The following is a 26,209-nucleotide window of genomic DNA, read 5'->3' on the forward strand; positions in this document are numbered from 1 at the left end:
GAATCCTCCCTTCTGGGGACTGGAGACAGTTTTTCTTGTGATGGCTGAGTAGCCAGCAAGACAAGCATTTAAGTCCTTTGGGTATACTCAAGCCAGATACAATGCAGACAAATGCAGTACTTACTCCATGTGCTGGAATAGCAGCCTCAGCCTTGACCTAATGAAGCTATCATTTCTAGCAGTGAGAAGTGATTTACTTGTCAGATGGCTGAGACCAGAATATTTTAAGATTTGAAAACAGTTGTATGTGCCAAATTATAATATATATAAGGATTTTTCTTTTATTTGAGCTGTAGCATAAACAGCAAAGGACAACTACAACTACAACTACAACTAACAGCACTCTTTCTGCAAACCAAATTATTCAATTTAATACTCGGATAAGTGCATTTAAATAAAATTTCAGAACTTTAAATTTGAAAAACTGGCCCTTCCAGTAGTTTAACGTTCACATATCTAAATTATACATGTGGGCGGTCAGTCAAAGGGGCCACAGGTATATGAACACAAATAGCAGAATGGTTGTTAGTTTTACAGTCATTAGAATTCCAGTTTAGCTTCATAATCAGGTTAACAAAAGTGTGAAAGCTCTGTAGTCCAGTACCAGTTACTAGACTTAGAAATATTTCAGCACAAAAGTTGTCTATGGCTTTTTGTGTCTGCATAGACATAAGCATAATGGAGTGCCTTGTAGAAGAACGAATTTCCTATTATTTTTCCAATAGAATTGAGAAGGCTTAAAAAAAACAACAAAACAAACCTGAGTAAGCTACAGTTATCTCATAAATATAAATAAATAGGCTGTATGCCTAATGAAGGAGTGTATTGTTTAGGTTATATAAGACGGGCATTTTGCTTGCTTTCTTGAGTTTTAGGGATATTAAGGGTGTTCTCATTTTTTGAGGGTGCGGTGTTTTTTTATTTGCTTGTTTGTTTGTTTGTTTGCTTTTCTTCTTGGTAATAACAGAGGTTATTAATAGCCTTGTTGCTATTCTGTCTTACTTCAGACTTTTCAAATGAGGAAAACATGAACGTTCCTGTTTTTTGGTGTAAAAAAAATTATAGTTCTGTCAGCTATAGAAGTGATGAGTGGTATAGAGAGACATAGAATTAGATGAATAAATTATATCATCATATGGAAATAATATGCAGTGGATTCTCAGCTGATATAAAGTGCTTGCTAAATGGCTTCATATTCAGGTACCCAGAATCCAGGAAATATTTTATTGTTGGTTTCCCAAAATCCAACAATAGTTTGTTAGTTTTTGTGGTTTTTTTCTCCTTTCTTGCACATGATTAAATGTGAAATTATAGTGCTTGTCAATGTTCAAGAGGGATTTGGATAATGTCCTTAGTAATATACTTTAACTTTTGGTTAGCTTTGATGATTTTATGATTCTATGATGTGGTCAGACAGCTGCACTAGATGATCTCTGAAGATTCCTTCCAACCATTGTGTTGTGTTCTGTTCTATTCTTATTTTTTCATCTTTGATCATTTTCTTGTTTCTGTGTTGGTCATTCCAAAATTAATGCCTCCTATTTATTTCCATGGAAACTGCAACATATACGTATACAAAGAGCACACCGTGACTATTTGATATAGTAAACTCTCAACTACAAAGCACTATTTTTCAACAGTCACCACCATTAGTTTTGCATTTCTGCCAGTGATGAATAAGTACCTGCATGCTGCTCCCATAAAAACCTGCCTCAGTGCAGGTGACCCACTGTTTCCACAGCTGCTGCAGCAGTGTTGTTGCTAGGAGTATGTTGTCCACACAGTCCACCTTACATTGGTCTGAACAGATGAAAGTCGGAAGATGCCAAATTCAGATTATACAGTGGATATGGTAGGACAATCCAGCCAAGACTGGCAGTGAGACTCAATGGTCTTCAAACTAGCATGCAGCCTGGTGTTATCATGTTGCAAGAGAAAGACTGTTGTCTTCTCTAGCCTGTCTCTGAAAATTTGAGTCTTCATCTTAGTCAGCATCGTGATATTGCAGTCAGAGTTGATGGTTTGTCCAGATTCCAGGAAATCCATGTTTACCTATCCCTATTCCAAAAGACAGTGCATATCACTTTATCCACTGTCTGGAACTTTTTCTTCAATGGGAAATTCACATATCTTCACTCTGTGAACTGCTGTTTTGACTCCAGCTTGTAATGGTGACACCACTTTTTGTTACTGGTAACAGTGCGATCCTGGAAGCTGTCACCTTCAGCCTCGTATTGGTTCACTGGGTCTTGACAAACCTGCATATATGGTTCTTTCTGTTCCTCTTTGAGCACTTGTGGGGCACAGCCTAACGCAGATGTTATAATATTCAAACATTGCCATCATTGTTTCCAATGCATTTAGGCTTATACTGAACTATGTACACAGTTCCCTGGTTGTAATCCATCAATTCACATAGATGAGCTGATCAAGGTGCTCTTCATTCCGTGGTGTGACAGCTGTGCAGAATGTGGCTTGTTGTCCACATTGCTGTTGCCACTGCTGAAATGCACTCATCACCTCACAGCCAGTGTTTGGTCTCCATAAACATTCAGCAAGCATCAATGAATATCAATGGTTGCCATTTTTTCTGTATGGAGGAATTCAGTTCCACACCTTTTCTTCATTCACACTTTCACTTCAGGCAACATTTTGTCAGACTGCCACTCTGCTGCCAGCTGTTGTACAGCAGTGACATGTAATGGAATATTATCAGGAGAGTTCAATCCCTACTGCCATACCACCAACATTTGCCTCTGACTTCATGAGCCAACATAATAAAATAGGAGGCGTTATTTTAGAGCAACCCTCGTAGATTATTATTTTCCCCAGCTTAGTTTACTATTCTTTTTTCTAGAAAATATGGTACTTTCAAATTTCTCACTTTTTCATGTCTGTCAATTGCAGAACTCCATCCTTTCTGTCTTGACGTCTATGACTGCTCTTCTTCCTCCTTTTAAAAGACATATTTCAATAGGGCCAGAAACACATACCAAGGAATTCCGAAGAAAACTAATTAAACAAATTTGCTTTTTTATTTTTAGTTCTATCAAGAGTTTATTCTGAAGTACTATTTCATTTAACTTTTAGAATTTTGGGGATTCTCAGAGTATTTTGTAGACATGGAAGACATGTACAGTTATAATTGTTTAGGCTTATGTCAAAGCATTCATGAAGGCATACCCTCCAAAACACTTTAACTGTATCCCATATGTTATATGTACATAATACATGATGTATGGTACTTGTGGGAGTTAACCTGAATAATTCACCTGTGGTAATACGATCAGTTGCACTTCAGGTTATAAATGTTTTATGGCCACAATGCGTTGTCACATTGCATTAAATAAATAAATAAATAAATAAATAAATAAATAAATAAATAAATAAAAAATAAACCCCAACATTTTAAGTTAGTGAAACTGGATGCTTGAAGAGATTTTTTTTTTTTTTTTATTCATTATTCTGATTATTGTGTCCAAATTTCATTTCTCTTCTACTTATATTATCAAGCACAGAAATAGATGATGAATTATGTTAGATAACAACACAAGCTATTTATCGAAAACAAATTTTAGAAATTTATCTTCATGTTACTTATCTCTTCCAAAACATGCAGCTTTGTATATATTTAAAATAGAGTGGTTAGCTGCTAGGTAAGACAATAAATGTAAAAACATTGCCAGGAAAAAAAAATAAATAAAACAATCCAACTTACAATCTGATTAAAAAAAAAAAAAAAAGGAATTAGGAAAATGAAGTTAAATTTCCAGAATTCTTAAACTCATGGTTTTTTTTTTTAACAGTTACAGCCAGTGTGTGTGATAACAGGACCATTCTTTACTATTTAACTAAGATGACACACATGAGGAAACAGAAGCATCTATTATTATTTAATGGAGACTCCTGTTAAATAAGGGGAATAAGGCATTATTTCACATTTGCTGGTCTTTAAAAAGGAAATGCTGTCTTTATTAACCCTGAATGTGTTAGTTTGCATGACCTAGTGATGGAATTTTTCAGTGAGACCATAAGTCATAGGGATTATCTGATGAACTTAGTATGTCTGGAAAGTTCATTTAACAGCTCATTAACCATTATGAAGAGATTCAGGTGAACTGCACCATAAATGAATGCCTGATGTATCTTCTGCACACCTCCAGTTTTATTTCTGGGAATAAGTGGTGGCTCATTTGGCAGAAAGGTTTCATTAAAATGATTTTCTCAATCACATTGTATATCTCTTGGCTTCAACTTCATATCATGCCTTAATTACTACACATTTTCTTTGCATGCCTGAAATATTTTGATTTTTTTTGAGCTCCACTGTTTAATTTGTTTACATAGTTATTTATTGATTTGTGTGTTTTCATTATATCTTGCCTGTAATGTTTGGTTAACACAGACACAAAAAAAGAACAAACAACTTTTTGAAGTATTCTTTCACAAAAGTGCTGGTAAAAGAAGTATATTGCCATATTCACTCTTTATAGCATTTTTTGTAATGTTTCCAAGGTTACTTAGATTGGGAATTGTGATTAAAAAGTAAGACTCAGATGACAGTGGATTTGACTTTCAAAAGTTCAGATGAAAAATTTCCACTTATTCACATGACTCAGCCATTATATTGTATGGTTGGACCTAACATTCAATATTAGAAATTGTTCAGTAGTGGAACCTTTAACTATCTGGTGTCCGTAAATCTGGGGTTGGCACATAGGCAATTGAAGGAACAACACCTCAGTTAATATTGAACAGAAACTTGAATAGGGAAATAAATCACAGGGGTGGTTGAGTCTGCTGTTGTTATTAAAATATATATATGTATTTATTCTAAGGACAAGTCTATGTCTGTGATAGTGGATATCAGTACAAGAATTTGAAAGAAAGATTCAAACTCTAGAAATATTCTCATCTGACAGTTCTCTGACAACACAGACCAAAATATTTGGTGTCTCCAAGATTCTATTCTGTTCTTGTGAGCCAGGAGTTTTTACATTCACTGTGTATTTATAATGTGCCAGAAATAAGCCTAATGATTTAGTACATTATGATGAAACTTTATCACATTTGTGAACATAGCAATGATATAGAATAATTATAATCCTACATGTGAATACATAATTGTATTTTTAGTAAAGTTTGGATTTGTAGAATTTGCATCTGTGAGAAATTTTTGCCTGAATGTTCTTAAGTGCATTAAGAATGTTAAATACAGATTTTGTATGACTAGTAAATATATAAGATGAATATGATTTTTAATTTACTTAAGAGTGATCTTTACATATGATTTTTTAATATTATTTGATTTTATTTTTAATTTCAGATCCATCTGCTCCACCAGCTCCATCTAATATCAGAATTGCCAATATCAGTGCAAACAATGATGGAACTGTTAATGTAATGATTACTTGGGATCTTCCAGAAGAGCCTGATATTCCAGTGCACCACTACAAAGTTTTCTGGAGCTGGACTTATAGCAAATACGTGATCCCAGCTAAAAAAAAGAGAAGGAAGATTACTGATGGGGTAAGAAAGAAAATAGCAAATGAAACAGAGATATGACTATGTATTAATTCTGGAACATTCAAACTTATTTCTGGCATGAAATAAACAGAGTGTAAGTAAGAAAAATGTGATAAATTGCAATAATTTCAACTGCTTGGAAAGTAATTGACTTAATTTTTAAGATCACCAACCCCACAGGCAAATTTGATACCTCAATTCAATTCCTTTGCTTCACTGAACTCAAGGAGAAAAGCAGACTTCTGTCTTAGAATGCAGGCAAATATAAGATTTTGCAGGAGGGATGGATAGAAAGTTCATTGCTTTTTCTCCTCTAGAGCAGGATTTATTTTACCACGCTTCTGAAAGATGGAGTGGTGTTTCATTTAAGAAACATTAACATAATCTGTTGCATTATTTTTTCAGTTTGTAAACAAAAGGCAGCATTATATAGAATAACTATTAAATAATCAGTAGGGGCCCAAGGAAAAGAATAATAAACATTTAAATAATCTGTTGTGCCAAAGATGTGACATATTTCATAGCGGCAGTTTTTTTTTGAGATTTTTGACTGCATTAAGTCTTGCTGTCATTTCCTTAAGCATATTGCACAGTAACTAAAAGTAGTTAATAGAGATTGAAATGTATCCCAAATAAAAGTCTGGACTTAATTATCTGGAATCACTTTTATTAATGCATTTCCATGGCTGTGTTAACACTGTGTTTTGGCTCTGGTTGACTGCTTGCACTCTGATGAATGACAGCTATTGAGTAATAGTCCTTCTATCCCTTAGCCACCAAACCCTGCAAAACATGAAAGCAGGGTAGTTTGTATTCTTGTTATATTATTATGAGTTGTATAGCAGACCCACCACTGGATGAGCACTGTGGACCCATCCCTTCTATTGGGAACTGATAGGGTTCAGGGTCTAGAGGCTGCAGCCATCATCACTAGCTCTACAGTGGGAAAGAGGGAAAAGGAAATAGACCCACCGCTGGAAATAATGTGGATTCTTTTCAGCAACCGTGATAACTTGGCTCTTTGTTTCTACTCAAGTCAAATACTTAGGAATAAAAAATCCACAAAGCCGTAGTAAACATACACGGAAAAGAAAGTTAGCTCATTCTTGCAGTTTTTAAAAATCACATTAGCAAGATAGGAGTTGAGTTGGATGTTGATAGGTAGTAGAATTTATGTTTCTGATGAAAGATTCCATTGGCTTCCTAGCATTAAAGTAATTGGGAACAAGGTCCGAACTTGACTATAAGGAAATTCAAGAGAACCAAAATGTATTTCAGTGGAAAGGTAAACTCTTAAAATATCTTTTTTGCTAATCCTGCCCCAAGGCCAGATTGAATGGGGCCCTGGGCAGCCTGGTCTAGTATTAAATGGGGAGGTTGGTGCCCCTGCATGTGACAGGAGGGTTGGAGATTCATGATCCTTGAGGTCCCTTCCAACCCCGGCCATTCTGTGATTCTGTGATTCTGTGAAACTGTACAGCAATGAGATTTAGACTGCCCCCATAGGACACTTCTCAGACTATTGCTTGCCAATAAATATTATAGAAATATTCATTCTAGAAATCAAAACTAAGGAAAATATAAAACAAGGTTAAAAAAATCTTGGTTTTAAAAGAACATTGACAATTTTCTTTATCCAGATTTTGCCTTTAGAAATAGACTAGTTCAAATTTAGTCTAATACAAATCATTTTATAGTTATTTCTCTATGGAAATACTCAAATAATTTGAGTAAAATGTTTAAAATATTGTCAGTAGTAAATATTTCAGCACAAACAAATGAACATCACTGATTTTAAACACTTTTGATAATCGCATAACTGTTAAATGTGGCAGTATGTGGTTATCTTTACTCTGGATTCATGGCTAAACTTCAGTTTCACAATGAATTGCATAAAAACATGGATTCTTCTGTCTGAGACATAGGCTAGAAGGGATGTTTTATAAATATTAAAAAAATATTTACAAACGTAATGTAAGAATATTGAGTAGCCTTGTCTCTTCTTTGCAATATTATGGGAAGTATTTCAATGTATGGATTATTAAACATGATTGTCCTATTCACATACACTTCCACTAAGTTGTATTTTTAATTTTTTGTTTTTCATTCTATAGAGGAAAACAATCCTTACCAATTAGCAGATTCTTTGGATGGTTGGCTTGTTGTTTGTTTGTTTCAAAAAAACATTCTATAGAAAATACTAACAAAAGTACTGAACACTGTATGTAGCTGTTTTCAGACTAGCTATCTCAAGACTAAGTTGTCAGTTGCTTTGCTAATACAAAAAAAAAAAAGAAAAAAAAAAAATTGTGGATGAATGAGTTTCAATTTCTTTGACTGAAATAATTGTGGCATACCAAAAAAAGTACTTCTGTATTTTGTATTCTGTGTGTGTGTATATATATACAAATAAAATTACAATCTTAATTTTGGCCTAAATTGTAAGTAACTGTATTTGCCAAGGAATTACTGAAAGTCTGTAAATGTCAGTAAGGTTAGTACTATAAAAAATGACAAAGAAAAGTAGAGTATAATGAAATATAGTTCTAAAGAAGCAAACTTTTGTTCTCCTGAAATTTATACGTAAGTTTTTTTTTCTAATTTCAAAAGAGTAGTGTGCCTAAGATAACAATCCTGCTTTTAATACAAGCCTGTTTTTCAGTAATACTATAACTTTCTTATTTATATATATATTCTCTATTATAGCCCCAAAATTATGTGGTCCTGGAGGGACTCCAGCCCAACAGCAACTACAATGTAGAACTACAGGCAGTAACACGCTGGGGTCAGATACGCCTTAAAAGTGCTAAGGTTTCTCTTCATTTTAGCACAACACAGGACAGCAGGAATAATAGTGAGTAATTGTATTCAGACACCTGAATGCTTTATCTCTTCTTTAACTGGAATTTGAGTGTTTTAAGTACTGATTTCTTAAATTATTTTCTTTAAGCTGGCTGTTTGATAGCAGAGTAATCTCATCTTGATGAAGTTGAGTAACCTTTTAATGTTAAATTTCCTATTTAAAACTTGATAAGAATTTTTGCCTATTTCTTTTTCTTAGTTGCTACTCACCTTAAAGAAATGCAATGAAAATGGATGCATTTGTACCACTGTGATGTTAAGACTTGAAAAATGCAATATATCTATAAATCCTTGCAATATTTCTTACTGGCTGCTGTAAATTCATTTCTGTATCTTTCTCTTAACTGGACAGTTTTGACTTGCAGTGCTTTTCAAAATCCTGACTATTCTGACTAGCCTATGAATTCTGGTTCTTGGACCATACAAATATATATGTTGTAGAAAGTGAGACAAAACATTGACTCTTCTATTAGAGAAACTTAATTGTTTTTTGCCTGATAAATAAATTCTCAAGAAATTATTACACACACAGACAAAAATTCAAATTAAAATCTTGATATCTGTAGAGGTCAGATTAAGATATTTAAAACTTCACATGCTAAAGCAATGCTTGGTTCAGCTTTGTTCTGGTAAGTGGAAAAGAATCCCAGGTGCCGTTATTATGCATTATTATGGCATACAGCCAAAGTAGCAATTTGAATTTCTTTCTCTCGTTTTATTATGACAGTGTAACTTAAAATTGTATCTGAATATGAGAGTAAACCAAGTCTTAGTTAAATGTTTTTATAATTGCAATACAATACAGAGTTACTGTCTTAGCTTCTGATACATCTCTGATTAATCAATAAAGCAATAAAGCAAAATTCTGATAAGAAGATGCTAGAGATATCATTTCTAATATTCTTTCCTGATTGTTTCATTTTCTATCCATTTACTTCTTGATTTTAAAGTACAATCAATTATTTGGCACCATTTTCATAACATTACATTACCCTAAACAGCCTCATCTAACTAACCGATGGCTATTTTTACTGGACCCTTCTGCATGTATATTCTGTTTGGACATGTATAAAATACTTTAATTTCTACATAAGACTGATCTCTACATCTACAATTGCTTCCTGTTTTAATGCACCAAGAAGATAAAACAGAACTTAAAATACATGTCCTTCCTTTCTCTCTATTAAGCTCACTTTTACAACCTTTTTGGGTCATTTTAGAGACAGCAAAGGGCCAAACTTTGATATCTTGAATGTACTGCCTTTTCTTGGAAGTCATAGCAGAAAATGAGCTTGAATCTGCACAGTGCGGACACAAGGCAAGTTTATGTTAAATCCTTGGTGGAGCACTATGTAAGTGAATACAGAAATTTTGCCTTTCCACTGGCTCACCTTGATTGTACCTGTGTTTTCTGGCATTGCCCACAAAAATGACCTAGTTTTCAGGAACATGCATGATATCATACTACTGTTATTTTGCCAGATTAAATAACAGCTCCAAGAAGGAACATGTAACTGAGTCTACTTTAAGTAGAAATAATGTTCCAGGAATAGGCTGATACCTGAATTTCACATGAGTCTGAGGCAGGGCTTTATTGGGGAAGCTATTAATTTTTTTCTCTCATTTTACCATGATAATAGCCTTCTAAATTTTCCCTTCTTGGAAGCAAGACTAATTAATCAACTGATATTCAGCAGGCTTTATTATTAGACCTGATGTTAGGTTATAGTCTTTCAAAACATTAAATGAAGACTTTCTGCATAATGCAGTCTCTCTAAACTGGAGCTGGTATAACTGAGTTTGTACTTCGCCTGTGTAGATGTCATTCCTTACTTTTTCTTTACAATAGGAAAGTGTTTCACTGATGGTGCTGAATCAACTCTCTATGATATTGCTGATATGTCAATAATGGGGTTATGCTGGGAGGGGAAGACTTCTGTTTCAGTTCTCTCTCCAGAACACTGTTTTTTTTTCCTGAATCTGATGCAGATCACCTATAACCACATTATCCTCCTCTAGGTCCTCTACCAAGTGACATTTATTCTACCAATAATGATTGGTGGGTTCATCGTTTTATGTCCACATCAGTGATTTGTCTTTCCTACCGTGTTTAAAGTCCCTTGAATAATCAAAAGTCACTTGGATAATCTACCCACTCCTTGCCCCTTTTACTTAATAAAAGTCTATCAGTAGTTTCTGTGAAAGTTTATTATCTACATAATTTTTTTGTGCTTTATTTCACTTTATTACATTGACCTTTTCAACTGAGAGTTTAAATGGCTGCTGTATTGTTTTTTAAACCAAATTAATACTGCATTCAGAATATTTTTGATTGCAAATGTACCTCAAGTGTATGAATGCTACATTCAAAGTATGACCATCCATTTACCTAATGAGCAGTATTTTCTTTTTAACTGCAAATCTGTGCCTGTGAGAACTTGAAAAGACATATTTGTTTTACAAGAAAGTACTTCAATAATAATATAGAAAAATCTGAACATACTTTCTGTTAAAGCCTGTGGATGAAAGAATTGGAGATTATTTGAGCCCAAACTGGTGATACCACACATTTTAGTCAACAGAGCATTCTACTAGAAGTATGTTTGGACCTATTATGAAAATAGCAAAATTATGGCTTATGTGGAAAACCAAATACAATGTGCCCCTAAAGGAGATGCAAATAGATCTGAATTAATCTTCTGACTCTCACTAAAGTTAGCTAGTTAGAACCACTTCTGCTTGAGGTATTTTTTGATAATACTCAGAAGCAGATGGAGAAATCTGAAAAAATAATTGCCTGAAATATTATCTAGGACAGGACATTCGTGCCCCCTCATCATTTGGGGAATTTTATGGCCTTTGGGAAGTAGTTCCAGAAGCACCATTCCAATTTTGCAGTAGTCCCACTGTCAATTGCTCAACTTGCTGTGGAATTAAGGTCTTTTTTTAGGTGGCTGTTCCTGTTGTCAGAATATAATCAGTCCATAATCCACTGAAGTAATTTAGTCCTATGGACTTTTATGAGCTTTGACCCTGGCCCTCTGGTGTTATCTTTCCTCGCTCTTGAAAATATCTTGCTTCACTGTATTCATGTGCCTCTGTTCTGGGAAATGCAGCAAGATTCTCTCTTTCTTGATCAGTGTATGTAGTATATAGTTTAAATCAGTGTTCCTGTTCTGAAATTGGAGAGAAAACAGCAAAATACAAATTTTTTTAAACTAAAATACTTTGAAAATAAAATACATTGAAATATACCTAACAGGTTCAAGTTTGTACTTTGCTCTATCACTTTGTGATTTCCTTTCAGATAGCATAAACACTTTGATGACCTTGTGAAAGAACATATGTGAATCTGGTAGATTTACTTCAGTGTAAAAGAAGCAAGTACAAAAGTAAAAATGTATCAGATTCTCATGATGATTGTTGAAACTTAAGTCTTTTTCTCTTTCTCTCAAGTATACAGCTAATAATTTGCGACTTCCCAATAATTGGAATCTTCAATTTTCACTTATATGTAATATTGATTTAATTAACTACAGGGTTTTTTTGTTAATCTGATGCAAATACTGTCCTCAATCAGAACTATTATATTTGACAGTGTGCAATGAAATACATTTTGAATCCACACTACTGCCTCTTAAACTGAAAACACTTAGGAGTACTGACAATACTGCTAAATATTCATAAAATGTTACCAGATGAAGAGCTTGATGAGGGACATTGCATTGCCGTTGCTTGTTGGAAGGCACACATATCACGGGATTTGCTCAAAGTTCATTCTGCTCGTACAGTGTTTTTCTAAGCATTCACTGTTCACTGTTGGAGACAGGAAAGCAGGAAAAAAGATCTTTAATCTGACCACAGTGTTCTCATATACCATACCAAAGAGCTATATTTACTTTGATGTAATAACCACATGCAGCCTCTGTGGGTTACACTCAATCCTGTCCTCAGGTTTTTGGCTATATTCAAATACTTTGCAAATATAAAGATGATGAATGATTATATAGAAGTACAGCTAGATACCATGCTTGTTGAAAAAGTCAGACTGTTAACTTCTCTTATTCCTGGGAATATAAATGCACTCCGTTTACTTATGATCCTTTTGAAAATTAAGAGAGCATTTTCATATAAGTATTGGTGTGTCTTTTTTGTCTCTCTAAAATATCTTTACTGAATTTTGAACAAATCATGTTTTTCAGCCATATGGACCATTTGTTTTTTATAGTTACAATAATTTCATTTAGCTAAGATATTAAAATAAGGTAGGATTGTGTTTTTTTCTGAATTTAAACATTGTTGGCATAGTCATTAGACAGCACTGTATTAAAGAAATAATTTCTTTATTTTTCTGTGTACTGCAGATGAGCAGACATCTTCTGGGAAACCTCCAAAAGGACTGGTAGATCCTTACCCAACTTTTCAAAGAAGAAAACCCACTCGTTTTCTTAAAATTGGAACTCCTTTCTATCAGGACAATCAACTTCAGGTTAAAGTCTACTGGAAGAAGACAGGTTTGTCAAATTTTTGTTTTACTGTTTTTTTTAAGGAGGAACTCTCCTAACCTGTCTCAGAGTTGTAGAACATTGTTATAATATTCTGAGCCTCATTCAGTCATTTCAAGTCAAATACAACATCCATCCTTCACCTTCACATTAGAATGAAACATTGCCTCTTGTTATGTCTGCCAGAAAGAAATTATGTGTTAGCTACCTAAAAATTGTAGTTAGTCGTGTTGGATTACTGAGTCTTCTCAGAGCTGAGATGATTTTTGGTTCAGAAGAAATTGCTTCATATAAATAAATAATCAGAATTTGTCCTTACGTCACAGAACTTTTGTGACTAGGCATATAGTCTCCCAGGTATGTGGTCAAGAGATCTCAAGTGCATACTGTTCCCATGTGGTACTGCTTTGGATGCCGCTGCAGCATGACTTCCTGGATTTTGTCAGTTGAGAAATGAGTCAGAAAATGAGTCTGTATGGAAATCATGTAGTGATGTCGCAAAATCTAAACTACAGTCTGAACCACAAAATTTAGAGCTACAGTGGTTATGTGAGGGCCGTTATAAGCTTGATGGCAAGCTTTATCAGTCACTTTGAATTAGAATAGGAAAAAAAGTTTGCCAAGACCACAGCAAAAATTTGTACATTGGTTGTCTACTAGGCTACATGCACCTTTTTTTTTTTGCAGAAAATCTAGTGATGATTTTGTCTAAGTCTTTAAAACTGGTGGAAAATACTGTACATTTTAAGTATCTAATCAGATTTAGAAATGAAAAAAAATATTTTCCTTTCTTTCCCTCCAGGAGCATGCATTTCTACATTGCTCTAGCTTACCCACAGCAGCATCATATGTATTTGAAAATACGCCTACTCTATTAGTGTTTTAACTGGAAGCATCTACAAATAAAGCAGGAGCGCATGCATAACATTTTTGCATTTGAAATAAAGGGTTACAAAATAGACAGTAACTTATTCCTCTGGAATTTTTCAAAGAATTTTAGAAATACTTAGTTCTGGGAGAAGGGATTAGGTTTATACAGCACCATCCTAACTTGAGAAAAGCTATATAGCCATTCAGCTATCCTATGTCACATTGGGTAGTGTGGTTTATGAGATGTAGCTTTCACTTTTTAAAAAGTGTCTACCTGTTTAAATGAAGATGACTTGAAGCAGTTGATCCCATACAGCAGCTAAATAATCTTCTGTAGTTGCCCGTGTTCCTTACTGAGTACTAAGGGGACTTAGATGATCAGTTCAGACTTGACAACACATATGTAGAAAACCTAGAGATGCCTCATATCTTTCTGGTAACAGGTTCAATACTGAACAGTCTGAACTGAAAAAAAAGAAAATTTCTCAAGATGCAAAGTAGATATCTTGAACTATTTCTTCTCTAATGGTAATGGTAGATTAGCTATCAAGCGTATGAGTAGACATTGCATTGTGAATGTCTAGTGTTGGCATCTAAATCTGGAGCTGTTTTCTACATTGTCACATACCTGAAAGTCATATTTGTGTTAAAGACTATAAATGTATATAAAAAGAAAAAGTTACTCAGCATTCTTATAATGCGAAGTCTGAAAGTATTGCCTCCTGTTTTATTATGTTGGCCCATGATGTTAGAGGCAGATGTTGGTGGTAAGGCAGTAGAAACTGAACTTGCCAGATAGTATTCCATTACGTGTTGTTGTTGTGTGATGGCAGCAGAGGGGCAGTCTGACAAATTGATGTCTGACCTGGAGGTGTGGATGAAGCAAAGGGGTGGAATTAAATTCCTCCATGAAGAAAAAATGGCACCTATTGATATTCATTGACACTTTCTGAACGTTTATGGAGAGCAAACAGCGGATGAGAGCACAGTGAGGCAGTGGGTGGTTTGTTTCAGCAGTGGCAGCAGCTGTTTGTAGCTGTTGTAGTTTCTGTGGAAATAAATAGGAGGAATTACTTTCAGAGGGAATTACATTGTTGAGATGAGTTAATGGATCAAAGGAACTTAGGAAAGTTTTTACTGTTTAGAATTAACTGTTTGGAACTAGTGTAATCCCCACCACTACAAATCATCAGAGACAGATATGTCACACATCATTTAGAAATGACATAATTTGACTTCTTGTTGCTTTACTTGAATTGCGAGCAATGTTCTAGCTGAGTTCTTGAGTTACTTACTGTACAGATTCTGGTTTGAATTTCTGTACATCCTGTTATACCAGGGGGACAACCAGGTGTCCAGTTTGGTTATGTGGTGGGAGCCAGCTCTGTCACATTCTTCAGTCCTATAGTGGAAGATGTCTTCGTTATTCTCTCATAACAAATTGTGATAGCAAATATGTGTGTAAGAGGGGCAGAATATGGAAGTTTGTCAGATTTTCTTTTTTTCTTTTTTTTCAACAAAAATTTCCATGTTCAAAGTGACAGCGTATTCAGTAACTCAGCAGGAGCCATTGCCTTATGTGAAACTGAAATATAGGTAATTACCTTCTCCTTGGAAGATAGCAACTTCCATGAGCTCTGACAGGGGTTTGGAGTTGAGGATGTCACGGATGAGATACTTACTGAAAATTTACAAGTGAAGATGTGCTCAGAGCAAGTTTTTTTCATTGTGCTTGTGGGCACAGCAGAAGGAACATATTTTCTGTATCTTGTCATAATGAAAGACAGCAGTCAGAGGAAACAGCTGATTTTGGATCTGTACTCGCACTTCTTTGTCCTTTATAAACTGCACTGTCACTAATTGTGTTTAGGGATTTGTAGGAGGTATGTGATTGCAGCAAATATAATACTAAGATTTACTTCAGTCTACTGTATGACCTGATGTCTAGGTTGTTGCCTGTTGCAAATAGGCAATCAGAGTTCAAATCCTTCCTGACAAGTAGCTGACCTCTGATTCCTACATGATGGATGAAAGCAAGCAGGAGTCCCTATTGATTACTTTAATGCTATCATTATTTTGTACATTACTACAAAAGTGATCAGACAGTGGAAGTACCACTAGAAGTACCATGCTGCTAGTGTCGAAGAAGCAGTTGAACAGTCTGAAATATAGATTTTGAATTTGGAATAGTACTGTGTGGAGCCAGGAGTTGGACTTTGTGGATTCCTTCCAACTCAGATTATTCTGTTCAGTTTTACTATTGAAAGCTATTATTTTTTTAGTTTCTATTTTTAACAGAAATACAGTCTTGTTACAGTCCTAAAATAGGATGTGTGAGTTTAAAACAAGTAGCGACTATGAAAATATCATTAAACTATGGAAAGTGTGTATCTTGATAATGTTGAGAGTTTCCATGACATAAGAAATAATTCAAGAAATACAGATATGAAGCTTGAATATGTTAGACATTTGTAAATTAAGTAAAATTTCAATTGTTTGTAGCAATCTTTGCTTTGTCTAGTTTGCTTGTAAAGATTTTTGGTACTTTCTGCAATGGATTTAATGATCCTAAACAGAGATGATTGCAGTGATGATGATATAAATATGTTGTTTACATTTTAGAGCTTCTTAAGATGAAAACATTTTAACCAATGTGATAAGTTGATATAAAGTGTCTTTTAGCTGTATTGAAAGTTTTAAAATTTACCAAAACAGAAATGTTTCACTCTGTAATATTACTAATTTTCTGCAAGAATAGCTGCTAGTATCATTGGACCTCATAATTATTTTTTTTTAAATTCTGTCTGAAACCAAGACAGCTACAATAAAGAGTTTCATACTGTTTCTCACATCACAAATTACAGAAACAATCAGAACAAAAGACCTGTATGGATATCTGGTGGTCTCATAGTACTTAAGAAACACAAACATGTTCCTAAGGTTAGATTATTTTTTTAAATTTTCATTGTTCCATTTTCTACCTTAGAAATCTTATTTGAATTTGAACACTTTTACTCCGTCTAAAAAAGACAGAATGGACTCATAGAATAATTCAGGTTGATAGGAACCTCTAGAGGTCATCTGATCCAATGATCTGCTCAAAACGGAAATAACTTAGAAGGTAAATCAAGTTGTTCTGACCTATATATAAAGACCTTTAACAGATGCTGTTACTGTTTCCAGAATTTGTACTTTACGAAGACCAAGCTGCTGAGGCCATCTAACAGTGCAATGCACTTTAGGATTTCCAGAAGGCATGGTGATATTTCCTGACAGTCAAAGATAGTTCTGCCATTACTATGAAGAACATATAATCCTTGTTGTCATTTGCAGATGTGCCTCTAGGAAGCCAGTGAAAGAAAACGTTTTTTTTCAATATCTCTCTGAATAGAATTAATCTGACTGTACAAGAAATGAAGCAGAGGTGATGTTGCAAACTATTAGTAAGCTGGCTTTATTTTATGCATTAAAAAAGCAACTGCTTATAAGTTGAACTGAATAATGTGCTGAACTCAAGATGGAAGATCCTATTTCCATATTTATGTATCATAATGTACCACAATTTGGTACCTTGGAAGGACTTATATAGGCCAGTTCCTCAAGTGTCATTTCCTCAGTCCTATTAGCTTCAGTAAGCATGAGGCATGAATGGAATGTAGGATCTGAACTTTACATTAAAAGAAATACCTTTATGAAATAGTCTTTCAGTCTGAATGCATTGGTATGATGGCAATAATAACTTTATTTCAGGAGGTATCCCAGCAAGAATAACAGCACACTTCAGGCGGTACAAGGTGCTTAGCAAATGCACATAATTTTACTAGTCAGTCATCACAAAAGTGTATTGTAATTATAGGATACAATGATTTCTTTCTGAAAGAAGAAAATGTCTTTCACTTGCTGCCTCTGACTTAGGCCTGGGATTAGAGAAACAGTACATTCCTTAAACAGCATGAATTCTGCTTTTATAAATGAAAAGGGGAACTTTCTTGTGGCCAGATTTTTTGGCTATCTTGACTATGTGAAATTAAAAATGATGTGCTATTTGTGTCAAGTAGTGGAACCAATTTAAAAAGCTCACTTTTAACTTCTTGGTGCTGGAGTCACAGAGTACCACCCATTATGAAGTACTGGTGCACTTTGAAAACCTTGCTTAAAGAGACTAGCTATTTATTACTATTAAGATCCTTGGTATCTTGGGCAGCAGTCAAGACTGAAATTGTAAAAACAAAAATAATTTTATGTTTCCTCTGTTCCATAATGGTTTGGCAACCAGAGAGCTGAGGTTTTGGACCTCAGCTGAGCGGTCTTCAAGTTATTGCATGGTTATGTATTTTTAGGATATGAAAATAATAAATATCTCATACACTAAAGGAGAAAAAAACTTTTATTCTTTATGAATTCATTGCTTCAATCCTCTTCATTTGCTGTTATAATTCTCATACATGAAAATACTAGAATGTAATTTAGTATGATAACTCCTTTCCAAAGCAACATATCACAATAGTATTTTCTAGCGCACTGCATGGTTTTCACTACTGTTTTCTTATTGCTTGTTACTAGAGAATAATTTAACTGTCCCTGCTCAGGTAAAGATTTAGTTTTGTTCACTTGTCTTTGAGTGAAGTGTATGGACATTTATGTCTTTGTGTTCAAATTAAACATTTGAAGTACTTCTAGATATTTAAAATCAATATATATATACTCCTTAGTTTTGCTTAAAAAGACAAATATTTAAAATGCATTAAGGCTTGGCTTCAGGCTTCTTTCTTTGTATTTCTGGTAAATGCTAAAGCAGAGAAAAAAAAAAGAACACTTAAAACAGGGAGAGGCAAAGAATCCTCCATTGTCTGGTAAATCAAGCAAACAAGAATAATGAATTAAATTACAGGGAAGAATAAAATGCAAGGCAAGGCAAAGCAAACAGAAAGCTGACACAAATGCTTTTAAAACCAGATCTTAGGAAAACAAAATTAACTTTCACTTAGTTCAGAAAGATAAATGAAGTGACGGTGTGTGCTGACCCTTTGTTTGCAATAAGGTATTTCACATGGTAGGTTTTAAAGTAATATAAGGGTTTCTCCATGTTATCCTGTGGTCCTTTCTTGCACAGCTAGTGCCATTGGAGTTAATGAAACCCTTCAGTAACGTTGAAGTTTCTAGTTGTTATTGGTAAGGATTCAACAGTTTCTTAAAACTAAGTAATTACTTAGTTTGATACTGTTATATCAGAAGACTTGTGTTTAAACAGCTCACTGTTTTCTAATCATGTATTTAAGCTGGAATATATTTGTACTTGAAAGTATCACTGTGGTCCAGATGGTTCTTTGAAAAAGATCTCACTGTTAGTTATAGTGATGTATACATTAATGTATTTCATCTTTCTGTGTGAATCTACTGGATCAGCAGAGGCTGACTGGGGAGTATGCATTATGCTCAGTTGTATTTAGTAAAGTTGTCCCTGGGTACAGGAATCTTTGACTAGATCAACTGTTCAGCCATTCACCAGGAGATATTGCATAATTTTACTTTTCCATGTGTGCTACAATTGACTCAGGTGCCTATGTCCTATTGGCTTTCTCAGCTTCTTTCCTAGTGTAGTGGGTAATACTATCAGCTAGAACTTTAGTGGGATGTTATTCCAGAGTTAAAAGAGTATCTTGTCAGAAATATTCTCTGTGTGATTCCTTCTCCTCCCTTACTTTGTCTCACATAGGCCTAATCTAATTCCAGGAATAAAATTTTTGTTATCCTAATACTGATTTTTAAGATCTCTGACTTTCTGCTTCCTAGAAGAGAATTAAAAGGCTAAAAATAGGTAGTTTGCATTTGGTTTATGTCCAAATGTGAAGAGATAATGGTACATCAACAAATAATACAAATGCTAGAGCAGACAATGCACCACTTCTCAAATAGTAAGCAATGTATTAGTTGGACAAGTGGTAAAGTTTTAAAATCATATTTACAATAATGGTAACCTCAGGGCTATCTCCCCTGCGATGGAAACAATGTTAGGCAGATTTTTGAATGTCACAGTTTACAGCCTTGCTTCATGTTTCCACAGACACAACAGAAAACCACTAACGATTGCCTTTCACTCGCTTCCAAACCACCATACCTCTCAGGGTGGGTGGTTAAAGCTCTTGGTGTGAGACACTTGGGAGAAAGTTTTTCCAATGATTAGTCCCTAGGAATGTAATTGGAATTGGTTCGGAGTTTGCCAGGAAATGAAATAACAAAAGCCAAATTAGAATTACCTATTGTGGTAGCAGAGCAAAGGCAGCACAGAGCACGGAACAGTGATTTTGCTTAGCTGATACCCACTGACGTCTGCTTGAAGGCAGAGACTGGCTGTACCATACTACATTAAACTAGTTCTAACATTTCGTCTGGTTAACTCATATGGTATGACATATTAATATTCACAAAGAGTACGATGTTCACGAGCCCTCAGTATGACCTGTTATACTCTAGAATTCCTTCAGTAATTGTGAAAATGTAAGTCCCCTTTTTATTCTTAAACTTATTAACTGAATACAAATTTAATTTCTTTTGAACTTACATTAAAAGATCATATAGAAATGTAAGTACAATCCAAAGATGGATAGACCTGCAATCAGACTTCAGACACATGTATCAAATTGTGAAATTATTTATCAGACTTAACTCACTTCAAGGCTTTGAAAAAATTGACTATTCAGCTAATAAACTAATTCATAGCTGACTTAACTTTTCAAGAGAAAATTCATTTTCAGAAACAGTATCCCCGGGATGTTTGTAAATCTTTGTCTTACATCTTCAGACAATCATATCTGGAGCAATCCTTCCATTCCTATTGTGAGTAAAACTTTCCTGGGGTACTTAGCGTATCAAGATACCTTTCATCCACTGTGGGTTAATAACTGCTACTGTAAATGCTTTCTCTAAGTTTCTGGTGTGGCATACCATGATGCACACGCCATGAATGTCCAGTTTAGGACCTTTGGGAGAATTTTGCATGCACTGTACATGCAAACAACCCGCTTGTCTGGTTTTTTCTTTGCATAAGGTATGAGAAAGCAGTAACAGGTTCATGTCTGTATCTCCTCCCACAGAGGCTTTATTAGTTAAGGTGGATGTGTACCTGGCCTCTGGAGCTGGGAAGAACTCCCACATTCCCTACCCTTTTTATAGCCTCTTCACCTACATTAAGATCCGGATTTGTCAGAATTAAACAGAAAGCTTTTCAGTAGGTGTAGAATGATAGCAAGCTTGGGTTTGTTTGTAATTTTTTCATTGAATTCTATTTTTGAAATATTGGAATATTGGAATGTCTGGCTATGAAGGAGCAATGTAGGAAGCTTTTATTCAGGCTGCAAGCAGCTATTATGAAACTTAGAGTTTACACGAGGCAAATTTCCTTGTAATAGAAAACCAGAGTGAGATGTTGTTGAACTTAATTAACATAGGATATTGTGTGTGGGAAAGGCAGTGGGAGTAGAAGTAATCCAGAATAAAGATGATTCCAGATTTAAATATTTCAATACAAACATCCTTAAACCTTTAACCTTTAAATCTTAAACCTAAATATGGACACAAATGCTGTGGCTCAAGCCCACCTTTAAATTACACACTCATTTTTAATATCATTTTTTGAAAGGATTATTGATGTATTATGCAAAGAATGTGTTCTATAGAAAGAAAGTTTGTTTTAAATGGCGTAATGTAAGGAACAAAATCTTTGCTATTTAAATGATACTGCTTATATTCCATATAAGAGCAGGAAACCATACATTTTGCCTTGTTAATAACTGTTTATTGAATGAAGTTTAAATGTCAACTGAGGATTTTAGTGTTTATTTTAATCATACTCCTTGAATAGCTGATCACTAAAAAGTTGACATGAATGCCATGAATTTCATAGACAAATATTTGACATTTTGGGTTTTATTTTTTTATTTTTTTTTACCACTGGGTGAATCAATACACAGGCAGCTAAAGGAGCCAGAGCTGTTTTCATTTTAGTCTTACAGGAAAGCTTAGCTACAGTGACTGAGAGAGAACACTTCAGAAGCATAGTTTTTACAGGAGAACATGCATTAGCTCATCAGTACAGCGTTTTGTAGTTAGTTTAAGGTACGTTCTGTGTCCCTATCTATCCTAAGATTGTTTGACTGTTCACTTTGCATTTACTTATCAACCATAAGTTAAATAAAACACTTAATCCTTTATTATTTCTTGCCCTGTCGTTAGCTTCAGGTTTCAAATGTTAACAAGAAATTCCATTACTCACAGAAGCATAAATAGCTTGTAAATCAATACATGAGAAAATAAGTGTTACGATCAAGTAGTGATAAAGATCATGTTTTGCTTCTCTGAAGTACACTGAAGCATGTCCTCCCAAACTGTTTTTCAGTCATTCTATTGTTACAGTATGACACTGTCTTAAGTAATAAGTATCGAATGGGTAGCTTTATAATAATCGTGTCTTCAAAACTGAAGCAACTAGTATTAAATAATAGTGCTTCATTTATTCGCTTTTTTTTCCTCCCCACATTTAGGCCTTTCCCATATATTTTTGCAAGGCATTTCCAGCAATTGAGTTTTATTAGAAAAAGTGTTTCTAAAAAGTGATACATTTTATAACTTTTTTTTCTGTTGAGAATGATGACCTGATAAACAGAGGAATGAAGATCTGAGAGAGTGAAGATACATCATAATATTGTATCTCAAATACTGAGTAATAATTCTTGGTGCGGAAACCTGGGTAAATTGTGCTGGAAAATAAGCATTGCCATTCATCCTTGTGCCAAAATGGCATCTTGGAAGCACTGATTTATTGAACTATTTCCACAGTTGTAAAGGTGTATTATGAGCAACTTTTTCCTATTTCTTACAGAATTTGTGCACAAATAATCATTTTTCTTTATGCGAGACTTAAATTTCACCATTTACCATTTCACGGTTTACCATTTACCATTACACAGTTTCATCATTTAAAATAAGTAATTTTTGTCCTGGATTGTTTTGTGGTGGTATCCTATTCGATAAAGTATTTATATAGAGATCCCCAAATCCTTACTGTAACTTTACCCTAGAAACAGTCAAGCTAGTTGAAATGTGTTTCATGTGCCCTGAGCTGACTTTGCCCTGTGCTGTGATATTAAATATAAAATCTTTACCTGATCTGGTTAAACTTTGCTATGGCCTATTTTTATAGCAGTAATGCTGCAAGACACACAATCCAGGAAGGGAATTATGTAATTTCGTCGTATTTTCTTCTTTTTTTAAATCTAAGACAATCAAAGATATGTTCAAGACCATCTTTTAGCTGTAGTTTATACAGTTATTAATGTCTTGATCCTGCTGGGTACTAAACTTTCTTGCCTGGTCCATTAGCTGCTCTTAACTACTGAAGTCAACACAACTGTTCCTGTGCTTAAGTGCTTTGTTGAAACAGGGCCAGAGTACTCAGAAGCTTGTAAGATCAACACTCTCCATGGTAAGAGAAAGAAGCAGTCACAGGCCCTTCATAAGGAATCACTGTAGTTCTCTCTGTGAAGCATCATCTTTAGCAATTGGCTTAGATATGGGCAGAACAAGTTCTTTCAGTAATTTTCTTACTGAATAACTTCTTAGAAATTGCAATTTCATTATGATATTCTAATTGAAGGATGGTTGAAGATAGCAGGTTTGTGTATGGCAAGTTATCTTCCAAACATTGATAACAACTGCTTTCTTTTACTATATTTAATTCCAATGAGGAAATATATCAAAGATTGCTTGAAGAGCATCAATAACAGGATAACTTTGCAGAGATACTCATTTGGAATTAAGGGTTCCTTTTTTGGGGTGGAACATAAGAGGGAGAAAGTCACAACAAACATCTTTTCAGCATGATTTAGAACATCCCCAGATCAAGGCATTTCTAGCTAAGGTATTTGAGTATTTCATTCATTGAAGTTAGAAGCAAAAGAGCTAAGCATATGTGGAATTTTAAGAACGTGCTCATGTGATGTCTGAATGTTTTCTTAAGTCTAGGAACTCATCACATACTACAGAAAATTTACCTTAGAAATCATAGAAGAAATAATTAATATTACCTACTAATTTCTATGGGAGGATTAGTTGTATGCAACTGTCTGAAATGCTGTCTTGTTTAGGCAGGTGATGTCCATTTTGATAACTTTAAGTGATTTCTTAATGTGATTATTTATATCAGAATTGAAATGAAAGAATTGAGCAGTTTTTTTGCTGTGTGATAATCTTATTCTAGAAGGAATGGTAGAGCTTGCTAATTAAGCTGCTAGAGAGCAGTTCCAGTAAATGCTGGATATTCTGTATATATTAACTACTCAAATTATTTTTCAGAAGATGATACAGCTGTGTGTTAATACGTGTATTAACTTCAGCTGGACTTAATGCAGAACCATTAGCTGTGGTGATAGAAGCTGACATTCACCTAGGCTGCAGCGTAAACTGTTTATGTGATGCATGTTGTTGAGTTTGTAATGGACAGCTGGAAAGAAAAATCTTAATAAAATTAGAGTAGTAATCTCAAAGGAAAGAGAAAAGGAGGATAGGATAAGCTTTTGTTTCGCTTGTGCACACAAATCAGTTACCTAAGAACGAAACTCTAAAGCCATGATCTTTATAAGCAGTTTCATGAAACAAGTACATATTTTCATCTTATTTTTCGAAGTATCTTATGTGACCTATTAGATCATTCCATACATTTTGCCTCCTGCTCTAAGAAAAATTTCTAAATAATATAATAAGGTAATTTCTAAAGCAAGCTCATTATTTAATATGCATACTTCAAGCATGTATATACACTGAGTATTTCATGCCTCTAGCTCTACATAATAAAAAAGTCTCAATTTTCCTCATTTTTCACATTTTTTAAGAAGTCTCAAATAGGAGACTTATATTTCATTTTTTTCAACTCGAATTACTTAAGATGAGAAGTGAAGGAATTTTAATATTGAAAATAAAAATCTAGGAATGTGTCTTAATGAAGAGTTCTGGATAAACTTAGCTTTTGTTGTCATGATGAATTCCATTTTATGGCTGCTGTTGTACATATGTATGTGCATACAAAAATTAAATATTAAAATACAGAAAATCTTGATTTTTCAATATAGACTGTTATCAGAATATAAGATGTGAACAATATCAAATATAAGGTTCATTTCTTAGTTTTGTTTAAATAAACAAATACAAAATTATGGTTGTTAAAAACTTTCATCACACATTTACAGTCCACGTTGAGAGGGCAAGGAAGAGAGAAATATTTTTTTTTTTTAATTATTCCTGATTTTCTTGCTTTAATAAAGATGTTATCAGCTGTTTATGAGTAGGTTACTTAGGGTTTGCTAATGCAAGAGAGGAGAAATAGGAAGGAAGAACTGCAAGAGGGCACTGTCTTCTGAAAAGCTTATAGTTTATGCAAGAAATGAAGGTGGAGCTGTAGAATCCAAACAGATTTCCTCTCTGCCAGGAGCTGCAACTAACAGATATTTTGGACACATTTCTAGAAAAATGCATAGTAATTCTCTGGATGGCTGCTGAGATGTTGTAAGCTCTTGATTCTTGGGCTTTTGTAGCTTTACAAAGAGCAGAACAACTTACATGCAGATAGTTTAAAATAATAAGTTCTGATTATCAGCGAATATGCTATCAATAGCAGATTCATTGTGTGCTTGTGGCACAAACTGTACATTTTTAACATAGCAGGAGTAATATAGCAGAACATTGCTTTCAGGTCCCAGGAGAGGGGCACAAACAGGTGATAGGCAATAGAAACAGACTAACTCAGATGAAACCTGCTTCCAGATGTACTGTGAATTTGTGTTTTCATCAGAGAAGCATAACAAATGGGAAAGCCCAGCAACCAAGAGGCAAGTGAAAGCACATCCAATTATTTATTGCTTTTCAAATGGAAGGGAACAATCACAAAGCAGCAAGTTATTTCTTTAGGTATCTTTGAGAGAATATTGAGCTTCCAAAGAAAGTTAGCATACACATTGTATTGCTAACAGCTGATAAAAAAAAAAAAAAAAAAAAATCAATTTCAAGGGGGCTTCTCATCAGTCTTTTTACCAGAGTACCATCTGAGCTAGTTTCAGACACTGCTTGTTTTCTCTTCAATTTATAATTTTCCCCTTCTGCATCCCACTTACTTGTAGCAGTCTAATGCCAGAGCAGCTCTAAGGGCATCACAGATATTTGTTTTCACTCCTGAAATGCACAATCAGGCATTTGGTATTAGTGTCTATGTTATACCAAGTTAATTAATAGTAACAAGCATGTCATTTTGCATCTCCTATATAAAGACAAAGGAGAACCAGAAAAATGACGAGATGTATTGTCAGTATCTGGTAAGTTTTTCTTCTTTTGTCTAATTCTTAATTGCTCTTCTTTCACTTTCTTTTGCAATCAGTCTTGAGAAAAGCAACTGTAAAATA

The 26,209-nt window shown here is 34.3% G+C and overlaps 1 protein-coding gene across 1 annotated transcript in view; it reads left to right on the top strand.

Moving 5' to 3' along the window:
• ANOS1 (anosmin 1) overlaps positions 1-26,209 on the top strand; it is a 130,323-nt gene that overhangs the window by 92,145 nt on the left and 11,969 nt on the right. The window contains exons 7-9 of the mRNA XM_052664660.1: positions 5,327-5,529; positions 8,233-8,380; positions 12,753-12,902. Of these exons, the coding sequence (XP_052520620.1) occupies positions 5,327-5,529; positions 8,233-8,380; positions 12,753-12,902 (501 nt within the window). The remainder of the gene's footprint in view (positions 1-5,326; positions 5,530-8,232; positions 8,381-12,752; positions 12,903-26,209) is intronic.

The sequence above is a fragment of the Tympanuchus pallidicinctus genome, unplaced genomic scaffold, assembly GCF_026119805.1.
Source record: "Tympanuchus pallidicinctus isolate F22 unplaced genomic scaffold, pur_lepc_1.0 scaffold6, whole genome shotgun sequence".
In the NCBI taxonomy this organism is placed as follows: domain Eukaryota; kingdom Metazoa; phylum Chordata; class Aves; order Galliformes; family Phasianidae; genus Tympanuchus; species Tympanuchus pallidicinctus.